Here is a 12,302-nt window from a genome sequence, read left to right as displayed (position 1 = left end):
GTTTAATTTTTAAACATTGGAAATATCCAAAGCACTCTGGAAGATGTCAGTATGACTTTCTATCATGCAGCAAAATGCAGCACCTCACATTTCTCTAAATTAAACTCCATTTGCCACTCCTCAGCCCATTGGCCCATCTGATCTACTGCAAACTAATGCAGTGTTTCTCGCATGCAGAATGTCAATTTGACCAACGTATTGCTGGTCTGTAGCCACCATGGAAATATATACTAGCAAAGAGTTTAATATTTTTAGAAGGAGGGAGAAATTTAGGAAAAACAAATGAGCATCTGAGGAATGCATTTTAACGAGGTTCATTAAGTGTCCTTTCAACTTTATATCCTCAACTATCAAGGCTTTATTTGTGTACATGGTTACAACTGGTAATCTGTTTGATGAAATCTTTGCCAGTTTTAGTAGCAGTCAGGATCAATCATTGGAAGTCACGAAGGGCAGCTGCCTTTTTACCCAAATAAGTAAGATAACATTCTCTTCTGTTATAGGCAAGAGGCAGAGAAGTAGGATATGAAAATGGGGAGCAGTTGCCATTCCAGTAAATTCCTCAGGCCTCGATGTGAGGGTTCAGATCGACTGCTGACTTGATTATATACATTTTGATGAGCAGAGTACAAGGGTTACAGCTAGGGATCCAGCCTGTAACACGGATGAGCAAGGATCCCATATTGGACCTAGTGGATATGTCTACCAAAACTTTGTCCATCCCACATAGGATGCAACAATGATAACCTAGGAGAGCATGATTCAGGTAATGGCTTATAGCATTACACATAGCCATATCTTGTTCTCCAGATTTTCAAAAATGTCTTGTTACTCTTGGTAGGCAACCAATCTGGTAGTCACCCAGCAGATGAAATAGTAACTTACATTTATAAAACACCTTTAACATAGTGAAACACCCAGTGAAATTCACAGGCATTATCGGACTAAACTTGACATTAAGCGATATTTTAAAATTTCGAGTACTTTTAAAGGATTTTTGAGAAGTGGGGAAGTTAGGGGACTAATTCCAAAGTTTAGGTGGAAGCTGCAGGTGGTATCTTGCCTTCCTGAATGCCACTAGTTTAGTAAGAGGAGACTTAGGAGTCATTGATAATGCTATGCATTTGAGGTCTCCTATATTGCCAAAGCAACTGAGACTTCTTTTTTCTTGAAAGGACTCTGACAATCTGATAGAATTATGGCCACTATTTCTGATGTATTATATTCCAGGTTCTGTTTGTTTAATTGAATATGAATTCTTCAGGCACTGTCGTGAAATTTGAACTCAAATGTCCCAATCATTAGTCCAGGCCTCAAGGTTAGATTGTTCAATAATAACCACTGTGCTATCCCACGATTTGAACAGAGATGAGATTTTAAAATTGATGCATTACTCGATCTGAGTGAATAGCGTTTGGTGTGAATTTGAGTATGGGTCTCAAAAGAGCTAAACTTTGCAGTCGATGTTACTTGAGAAGTTGCCTCTGAATGTATTTTGAGGTGCAGGCAAAAATATATATAGTTCCTTTGTTTAGCTTTCTTTCGGAGCATTAGTTGCAGATTTATCGAATTTTTAAAAAAATCATTCATAGGATGTGAGCATCTCTTGTATGCCCAGCATTTCTTGCCTATTTCTAACTGCCATTCAGTAGGTGTGATTCATGTGGTAGAGGTACTCCCACAGTGCTGTTGAAAGGGAGTTCTAGTAGTTTGACCAACTGATATTGGCCAGTTAGTAATGTTACAGTCTGAGGCCTTGACTTTTTGCACTTTGTCTCGCTAACAGTTTCCTATTTTCTGTCTAATTTCTAGAAGTGATTCCCTTTCTTAGACGTGAACTTTCAAGCAAATGAAAATAGTAATGATCAATGCCCGTAGAATATCCCAAATAGTTTTGTTGCAGTTGAAAACAAGAAGCACTTGTGTTTCTCACTAATATCCAAGTAATCTCCTAGGACAGGTACATGGGAGATGCTTCTCCAATCCCCAAAAACAAACATAACAAGTTACATGAGGCACAGAATCCAATACTCTTAATAGCATTGAGAATATGCTGACAGTTTGCTACTAGAAGCAACCTGGATAAGAACAGCACCCAATCAGATCACGTTATTGTAAAGAGTACATTTGTGAATATACACTATCTTTACCAGTATAACACCAAGCTATTGAATAGCTGCATGAAGAAAAGAAGGCAAGGAAACAGAATTGTGGTGACCACTGATATTTTTAAAACCTTACTGCACAGAAGTGCATGAGATTTACATAACTTCATTCATTCTTGGATCTTTTGTGTGCTTTTCCCTCCTCCTTTCTTCATTGAAATGATGCTTGATGTAATGCCTTTGGATTACTGTTTGGCTTAACAAAATAACAGGATTAACATAAGTGTCGATAATAATTGTTGGCACTCCAGGTTTTGAGAAGATCTTCTTTAACAAATTCTGGTGAATCATACAGCTATGATCTGATGGTTTTGGAGGTTCAGATGGATTGTAAATATCTGCCATTATTTGAACATTCTTGCACACAAACAAATAGCCTGCCAATTTATGTTTGTAGAGTCTTTCTATGTGTGACTATCACATTTGACTTTGTAACTATTTGATCATTCTAATTAATTGCAAAGTAATTGCATGTCACAGACAAACCTCTTTGTCTCTAGAAGCAAAATTAAGATATAAGACAGTTAGCCAACTTGCACACTCATGGTGACCTGTGCGGGTGCAGCAATGGCTGAGTCAGTAACTTCTGTTCTGCTTCCTATCTATTTCTGTTTAACTTGCAAAGATTATTTTTCCAGCTGCAATGGACAGCTTCCAATGGGGGTCTTCAGACGGAGACAGTCACAGTCACACTTGCATCCTCACAAGGAGATGGTAAGTGGTGGGACAAATTTTATATTGCATTATAATCTCAGACTTTTTGTTGAATAAAACTTAACATGACCACCATGACCTTGATTTAAAATGCTAGAAGGAAAGAGCTTTTATCATTGAGATTACTTTCAATGTCTCCATTGAGAATAATAGCACACTTTCTCTTAAGTAAAAATGTTGAAATTTAAATGAAAAGAAATCCCAGTCTAGAAGTTTGAACACCTAATCCTTAGTTCTAATTTCATGCAGTATTGTTTTGAGATTCCCTTCTGCCCTTTTGAGTAAATGTAAATTTCAAAGTGCTGTTCAAAGACCAGTAAGGAAATTTTCCCTAATATCCTGTCTAATAGTCATTCTCTTCACTAATACCAATAAATAATATTTATTATTCATATTATTCATATAATATTCATTATCTCTTTGTTTTGGAACTTCATTACATACAAATTGACTGTTGCAATCCTGACAGAATAATAATCACAAAGTGCTTTGTGTATTGAAATCACAAAGGAGAATATATAATGTAGTTTTTTTCTTTTTCCAAATTATTACAGTGCTGCAAATTCTCTGACAAAGTGGATAGATGGAAAAGTATAACTCTGAATACTGTAAAAATTAATTGTATGTTTAAAGAAACTATAAGTTGGTTTACAATGCAAGTTGATGTCTTGGGGAATCCTGTGAAGTCCTGAAGTAACACTTCAATTAGGAAGTGATTTGAATTATTCTGATGTCATCTTTAAAGCATGAATAAAGTTCTGATGCAATTAACTTGCACATCCATTTAATTATTTTTAACTAAGAAACTAATATTTACCTTACAAATGTGTACAGTTTAAATTGTCCTCGTATATGGTCGTTCCATCCTAATACAAATGAAGTCTTCAAACTTTGGTGGAAAAGTTGATATCTGAAATCAAATTTTATACATAACCTATCTCCTCCACAAAAACAAAGGAACTCTAAAAACTAACTGAACTGAAACTTAAATTCACAATGTTGTTTGCACAGATCAGATGAAAAATAAATCCATTTGCTCTTAATTGAGTAGTTGTACAGGACATTGGTTAGGCCACTGTTGGAATATTGCGTGCAATTCTTATATCTTTCCTATCGGAAAGATGTTGTGAAACTTGAAAAGGTTCAGAAAAGATTTACAAGGATGTTGCCAGGGTTGAAGGATTTGAGCTTTAGGGAGAGGCTGAACAGGCTGGGGCTATTTTCTCTCGAATGTCGGAGGCTGAGGGGTGACCTTATAGAGGTTTACAAAATTATGAGGGGCATGAATAGAGTAAATAGGTGAAGTATTTTCCCTGGGGTTGGGGAGTCCAGAACTAGAGGGCATAGGTTTAGGGTAAGAGGGGAAAGATATAAAAGAGACCAACGGGGCAACTTTTTCACACAGGGTGGTACGTGTATGGAATGAGCTGCCAGAGGAAGTGGTAGAGGCTGGTACAATTGCAACATTTAAGAGGCATTTGGATGTGTATATTAATAGGAAGGGTTTGGAGGAATATGGGCCGGGTGCTGGCAGGTGGGACTAGATTGGGTTGGGATATCTAGTCGGCATGGACAAGTTGGACTGAAGGGTCTGTTTCCATGCTGTACATCTCTATGACTCTATGACAGTATGTGCAAAATGTATTTCCTTCCATCTCATTTTTATTAGAGCTTATTGAGATTTTACGCAGCGATGTTACTGCAGAAAGCTCACCAGAGAATGCAAACCATTTTAATCAGGTATCCTAAAGTACTACTTGGATTTGAATAGCTATGTCACAGATTGTTTCACTGTATTTTGTGGATGATGAGAGGTAGTTGCTCTCATGGACTTTCAGTGTGCAATTTGGTGAGACCTTTACAGTGATAGTTGCAGACTAGAAGCCAGCCAGTTTGGAAAAAAAAACTTCTTTTTTTTATATTTGAATTGTTAAAAGGAGTATGCATTTTCTCATGTGTTGTCAATCCATAGATAATACTACAGCTGATTCAATCATCACAAAGGTGGACGCAACCCAGATGGTGAATACACTATCTCCAGAGACAACCCAACTTTCATCTTCACTTTCTTCATTGCAACCAAAGCTTTTTGCACAATTACAGGTCAGACCAATTAGTTGTTCTTCTAAAATAAACATAGGTTTTCACTTTTCCTGGCCTAATTTTCATTTCTTCAATAACTTTTTTTCACAAGTTCAACCTTTCAAGCTTATTTTGAGAACCATTGCTAGCATTCTAATTCTTGAAACTATTTATTGCTGAAATCTTCCATTATTGCTTTGGTTACATTCAGATTGTACTATTTCATTGCTCTCCTTGTTTACAATTCCATCTGCCTTTAGCGTGAAATTATCCAGAACTCTGCTACCCATGTATCTTGCCCAAGTCCTGGTCGTCTATCACACTGCACTCAGTGACCTATGTTGGTTCCAAGTCCACTGAAGCCTCAAACTTCAAATACTGAACCTTGTATTCAGAAGTCTCTGAGACATTGCTCCTTCCATTTAATTTCCATTTTTAAAATTTCTACTATCTTTAGAACCTTCTGATAACTGTGTTCTTTCATCTCCAAATTCTTATGCATTCTCCTCTTCCTTTAACCCACCATTGAAGAACTTTTTTAACTTTATGGACCTTAAGTTCTGGAATTCCCACCCTAAATAGCTGTTTTTCTCTCTGATCCTTAAAGACACTACTGAAAATACAAATTTAGTCATTTATAACTTTTCCTCCTTTGACTCAGTGTTTGTTTTTGTCAGAACCACTGAGGGTGTTTGGCTTTGTTGAATACACTACATAAGTGCAAATTGTTGTTTTTGTATGGGTACTTAAAAATGTCGCTGAAAATGTGTTGCTGGAAAAGCGCAGCAGGTCAGGCAGCATCCAGGGAACAGGAGAATCGACGTTTCGGGCATAAGCCCTTCTTCAGGAATCCTGAAGAAGGGCTTATGCCTGAAACGTCGATTCTCCTGTTCCCTGGATGCTGCCTGACCTGCTGCGCTTTTCCAGCAACACATTTTCAGCTCTGATCTCCAGCATCTGCAGACCTCACTTTCTACTTAAAAATGTCAGTTGTTTTATATATATTATTGTTCGACATCTGTACAGTTACCATTTTTCCCCTTCATTAAACCTTCATCTTGGGGTTGCCATCATCCTAGGAAAGAAAATTAGAGATGAATCACTTATCATGGTATGTATTGCAAATTAACAAACAATACATCATATAAAAATTAAAATGTGTTTCTTAAAAATATTATTAAATATACTTGTAGCTTTCAATCAAACTTTCCATATCCCTTGGTGACAGAAGCCTTTGAAGCCTTTCTCCAACCACCATTCAACTTTCAAAACAATACTGTTCCCCAATACTGTCTGTAACTAGTTCCTCTCCACAATCGTCTTTTTCCCTTCCACCATATGCACCCATCATTCGCACTAATCAGCCCCTTTTCTACCAATACTGCCCCCCTGCTCCTACTCACATGGTGATCAACCTTTTCTTCATCTCTACCTTACCCTCCACACCATAATCTGCCCCTTCGTTGCCTCTCCCAAACAAAAAGCCACAAACAGTGATTAGTGCCTTGTTCATCACCATATTCCCATGATTTTGCCACTGCTGCAAACTCCAATTTTGGAACTTACATGCCAGTGCTTGTGAAGCAGAGTTGCCAGCCCAATGTAAGAGGCCTGCACACAGAAAAATTTGAAGCTGCCATTCACTTTCATGGCTCAGCTACATAAACCCAGATTTTTCTGCACTCAATCAATAGTTGAATTGCTTTTACCTACCTTTGTCTGTGCCATGCTGGTGCTCAGACATCATCCAAGGTCTGTTCAGCACTTGCTGCTTGAAATTCTTCGTAAGGTAATGGGTACTTTAGAATTGTAAAATCCACCCCTTTGTTGTTTGGTGGCATCATTGCAGTGGGTTTGGAGCTGTCTCTCCAGAGTCTGTTATCTACAGTCACTGTAGATACCTTGCAGGGAGGGGAACCTGCAACCCCAAGTATTGTTTCTGCAGGTTGCTTCCAAAGTTTGGACTCAACTGCTCTAAGCTATTGAGGCAACTTGCACCCCAGTAATAGCATTTATAGTTTTGTTTTGTTCAGGTGATTTTCCTCTGTTCTGCTGAATATTATCCTTGATATTCTTTTCTCCTATTATAAAGAACAGATTTCTAACCGATTTGGATCTGTACAGGAAAAGTTCTGTTTTACTTTAAGTTAACAGGTATTGGCTCACCATTTCAGTCACTGTTCGTATAGAAAGGAATATTTTTCAAAGCTTTTGAAATTTGATATTTCTGCTTCAGGTTAATTTGAAAGCATAGCACAAGGAATAGGAGAAGGAGTAGACTGTTCAATCCAGGAGCCTGCTCCGCCATTCTATACAATCATGATTGATCTGCCTCAACTCCACCTGCCTGCTCACTGCCTGTATCCAATGAGCAACCAGAGGTCCAGCCACCATACTGGACAATGAAGCATCCATAACCCATTGTGGTACAGAATTTGGAAAATTCACAACCCTATGAATGAAAAAAAATGGTTCTCCACATCTCAGTCTGAAATGATTGACCCCTTATTCCTGGTACTCTGTCCCTATATCCTAGGTTTCCTGGCAGGAAAACAGCCGTTATGTCTCCTGTGTCATATCCCTTCAGAATCTTGTATGTTTCAGTGAGATTGTTTCTCATTCACCTAAATTCCAGAGATTATAAGCCCAAATTGTTAGCCCTGTCATTATAGGATGAAACTCTTATCCCATGAATCTAATAAATCTTGATTGTGTCTCAGTCAACCCCAGCCAGAGTAAGAATCTTTCTAACTGTGAATGTGATTATGTCCTAGTAACCTCCTTTCTCTTTTTTGATTTCTTTATTACAGTCTTGATTTTCTTCCATTGCATTGGTTATTTTCTGTGATTCATTTCTTGCTGTTTGCAAATTGTTTTCTTTCTTTCTCTCAAGGGATTACAGTTACAGCCAGCCTTTGCTTCTTCTGATGCAGCCCAAGCAGTTGTTACGTTGAATTCCCATCAACCAGGCATCAGCAGTCCTTCTGCAGTGCCAGAAACAAGCAGTCCTACTGCACAGCAGCAGCAGCTTTTCAATCAAGCACACTTCCTGCAACTCAGCAGCTCACTGTCGGAATGTGACTCTGCAGCTTCCACCTTGGTTGGTGTGTCAGTATCTGAACAGAATATGGTCAGTATGGGACAGCTGGTAACAGTAGGAACATCTGTTGGTGGAGACACAGGCCTTGATGGAGGAGTTCATCAGATATTGCTTGGATCAGGACAAACCATCCCTGTACAGATCATGGAAGCTTCATCACCTTCCACAGTTGGTAAGTTCATTTGTTTTGCTTGTTAGTGAAATTGGGTGTTCAAATTTGAATACAAAACCAAAACTCTGGATCTTAACTGAAAATAGAAAATAATGTCAGTTCTGCTATGACACGTGTTTCTTCAATGGATATTGACTTTCACATGATTGAAGAATTTAGACGGTTATTTGTAGAATGCAAACTTTTCTTACATGTATTGGCTATAATGTGATTCCAGCCCCATTAGTTTAAATGGTGCAGCTATTGCACGATTTTCCTATAAAACAAGAATGTACGGGAACGGAACTATTGCATTATATCAGAACTGACTATAATGGAAATACACAGCAGGTCAGACACTTCTGTGGACAGAACAACAAAATTTTGTTTAAATTTGATAACCTTTCGCAGCAACTAGGAAAAATGAAGAATCTATGTGATTTTAACGAGCAGCCGCCATAATGCCATTCCCCCTCTTTCTACCCTCACTCCACATACCCCATGCAATAGTTTTGCCAAACACTGACTTCTGGATTTGGTGTGGTCAGTGTGATTGTTTAGATTATTGAATGCTGTGAGCAGATGAAGCAAAGCCAATCAGAACAGCAATTGCAGATGAGATAAGGTCAGAGATGCTTTAACATTTCAGATTTGCTTGGATGATCCAGTGGAGAAAATATACCAGGACTGGGCCAACACGGAGTACATGAGGTCATCATCAGCATCCAAAAGAACACAGACTTAATAAATTAATCTTATAAAGAATAATGTTCAGTCAATAATAAAAACTTAACAGTTACAATATAGTTGCCAAAAGAGAGCTTTCTATTTTCATCCGTTCATTTCTGTGACAGCCAGTAATTGCTGTGGTACAGTTCACATTTTCCATGCTTTTGTTTATGACTTGATAGTATTGGAAATGTAAAATCAACTAATTTTCAATTCTTGATTAAATAGTTTCAATTAATATGTTTGGGTTTTAAAACATCTCTGTAATGCATAAAGTTAGTGACAATGCATATTACAGGTACGTTTACTCTCTCAAGTATGTAATTCTAAACATCACAATATGAATTGCTTGCTACCTTATTTTAATATGCTCTCAACTGCAGTCCTTTGAAATCCACCATACTAAATATCTGAACTGAAGAATGTCTTACAATTCCACAACACTAATGTGTGTAACAATACATTACGGGAGTTTTCTTGAGACAGAGGAAGAACAAATAGTTACCTAAGTCCTTGCCATTCAAAGATTTTCTTTGAGCTGTTCAGATTTTATGTGAATTTTATACTATTAATCTCAGTTTGTTGAACTTTCTGCGACTATGTCAACCTTAAATAATATAACAATACCAGTACATTTTTAAAATTCATTCATGGGATATGGGCATTGCTGGCTAGTCCATCGCTAATTTCCCTTGAGGTGATGGTAAGCTGCCTTCTTGAAACAATACTGAGGGGTAAATACGTTCATTATGCTAATAGGAAGGAAGTTCCAGGGTCTTAACTCAGTGACAGTGAAGGAATGCTGATATAGTTCCAATTCAGGATGGTGTATGATTTGAAGGGGAACTTGTAGGCAGGTGAAGTTCCATCTTCTGTTTTGACAGCTTTAGTGCTGCAAAATTGGAGATTCAGCTGACCATCTCTTCACTAAAGAAAGCAAGAGTGAAAACGTAAACCAGGACAAGCTACCCTCCTGACTCCTTCCTTAGTTAACTCAGACATTGGCTCAACTATGCCTCAAAGCTCCAGCTCATTGCAACCTTCCTTTAATTGTGTTATCCAATGAGTATATTCATAACTGCCATAATTAGGCACAAATTGGAATGAATTAAAATGTTTGACACAGTCTTGTATATATGGTGGAGTATACTTGGGGGATTTAGCTGCCACCCCAAGACTCTCTGAAACCAATATGAAGAATCTGTGAATACCTGCTCTAAGCAACTCTAGCTGAATCAAGTATGTTGTACCAGATCCTCCTGATATTTGAACAATCATAGAATCTCCACAGTGTGGAAGCAGGCCATTTGGCCCATCAGGTTTACATTGACCACCGAAAAGCATCCCACCCCCACTGCCACCGCCACCGCACTCCAACCCTGTATATCCCGTGGCTGATCCACCTTGCCTACACATCCCTGGAAACTATGGGTAATTTAGCATTGTCAGTCCACCTAACCTGCACATCGTTTGATTGTGAAAGAAAACCGGAGCACCCAGAGGAAACCCATGCAGACACTGAGAGAATGTACAAACTCCACATAGACAGTTGCTCGAGGCTGGAATCGAACTCGCGTACTTGGCGCTGTGAAGCAACAGTGCTAACCACTGAGCCACCATGCCAATCCTATTCAACCTACCAATTCATCTGAGGGAGAGGGAGTGTAGTCTGGTAACTGGCTGGCAATTTGTCCTAATTCCATGTAAGTAAAAACAAAATACTGAGCATATCTAGCAGCTTGTATGGAGCCAGAAACATGAACTTGAATCATGAACTTTCATTGAAACTGGGAAAGGCTCTTCAGGGATGAGAAATAGAGGAGAGTGGAACAAAATGGAAGATCCGGATTAAGGCAGACGACTGGAGACATTAAATGATAAATGTGGTGGTGGAGCAGAACTAGTGGTGATGATGGGACAAGTACAGAAATAAACAATGGCATCAGAGGAGGTTGAAATGGAAGAAAAATGAGCAACCACCATCTGAAAGCAAATACAAAATAGAATAAATCAAGACTGACATGCAAAAAAAAAGGAAAAAAAAACAGTTGAGGCAGATTACGTCCTAAAATGACTGAAGTCGTTGAGTCAAGCAGCTGTAAAGTTTCTAATCGAAAGCCGAAGTGCTGTTCCTTAAGCTGACTGGAGCATTGCTGTACGCTGAGGACAGGGATATGTCAGCATGAGTGCAAGGTGTAAAATAAAAATTACAACACAAGTCATACTTGTGGACCGGAGGTGTTCTGTAAAGTCTCAATGACCGGAGGCAACATTGTGCAGTGAATACAGTCTACTAAATTAAAGAAATAGTTGTAAATTACTGCTTTACCTAGAAAGAGTATTTTGGGGATTTGGATGATGAGACTGGGTAAATGAGTAGAAACTATGTGCTTGCATGGAGAGGTGCTGTGGGAAGAGGTTGAGATGATAGAGAATTAGGTGAGGGTGTCGCAGAGGAAACAGTACTTCAGACTGCTGAAAGGAAATATGATGGTGTGTTTGGTGATGGCAGAGGATGAGGGAGGGGAAGGAATGAGAGTAGAAGTACAAAAAGTGAGTCAGATGTGATAGGCCCAGTCAACAACGGTGGCGAGGGATCCTTCATTGAGGATAAAGGAAGACAAATCAGGCTTTGTTTAAAAAAGAAAGGCTGCATCATTTGGACAAATGAAATGGGGAAACTGGGGAAAATGGATTAAATCTTTGCAGGGTACAGTGTCAAGCAGTGTATACTTTTAATATTGGGACTGGAGAGTTTCATGTAATACCTCAGGATTAAAACTGATGGTGCTCAGTACAGAGTGCCTCTGTTCAAGTTTGCATTAAACACTTTGTTTTGACGAAGTGACTGGCAGCAATATCAATCCTGCTAACCAAAATAAGTTTTCACAGTAGTCAATCATTGCATTTGGGATGTAGCACCACATTCTGCATTCTTAAGTTGATTGGAAGTATAGAGGTTTAGAGTTTTGCTGAAAGATATTCTGTCAAAGTTTGTGTGTTCCAGCAATCGGAGAGCACTTGCCAATCAATCAACAGCCTGTTTCTGATGCAGTATTAAATTGTTGTTCCCTTTGATTCTGTCCTGTGGGTATAAGATGAAGAACTTCAACAACTTGTTTTGATTTTTTTCAACAATTTTCTGCATTTTTCATTGCTACTGCTTGTTTCAAAAATGTGTTCTGCTTTTTCTTGGCAAACTATACTAAATTGCCCCCACCCCAAAATAAAAAGGACCAGTAAACTGTATAACAGGTGAGAATTACTCCTGGCCTACATTTTATAAAGGAATGATAGGATAGTCCGATTCAGACATTGTCTGAATTGTCCATGTAGAAATTAAGCATCATTGAAAGAATTT

At 38.4% G+C, this 12,302-nt stretch overlaps 1 protein-coding gene across 3 annotated transcripts in view; it reads left to right on the top strand.

Moving 5' to 3' along the window:
* LOC122551330 (calcium-responsive transcription factor-like) overlaps positions 1 to 12,302 on the top strand; it is a 63,158-nt gene that overhangs the window by 39,681 nt on the left and 11,175 nt on the right. For 2 of the 3 annotated variants that reach the window (XM_043693057.1, XM_043693055.1), the window contains exons 13-15: positions 2,804 to 2,879; positions 4,852 to 4,982; positions 7,855 to 8,233. In XM_043693057.1, the coding sequence (XP_043548992.1) occupies positions 2,804 to 2,879; positions 4,852 to 4,982; positions 7,855 to 8,233 (586 nt within the window). Of the gene's footprint in view, positions 1 to 2,803; positions 2,880 to 4,851; positions 4,983 to 7,854; positions 8,234 to 8,861; positions 8,891 to 12,302 lie in introns of those variants that run through there. The other variant, XM_043693056.1, reaches the window with a different exon arrangement.

Source organism: Chiloscyllium plagiosum, chromosome 7 (genome assembly GCF_004010195.1).
Source record: "Chiloscyllium plagiosum isolate BGI_BamShark_2017 chromosome 7, ASM401019v2, whole genome shotgun sequence".
Lineage (NCBI taxonomy): Eukaryota > Metazoa > Chordata > Chondrichthyes > Orectolobiformes > Hemiscylliidae > Chiloscyllium > Chiloscyllium plagiosum.
Note: the sequence above shows the minus strand (reverse complement) of the source record. Positions and strands in the feature narration are given on the sequence as shown.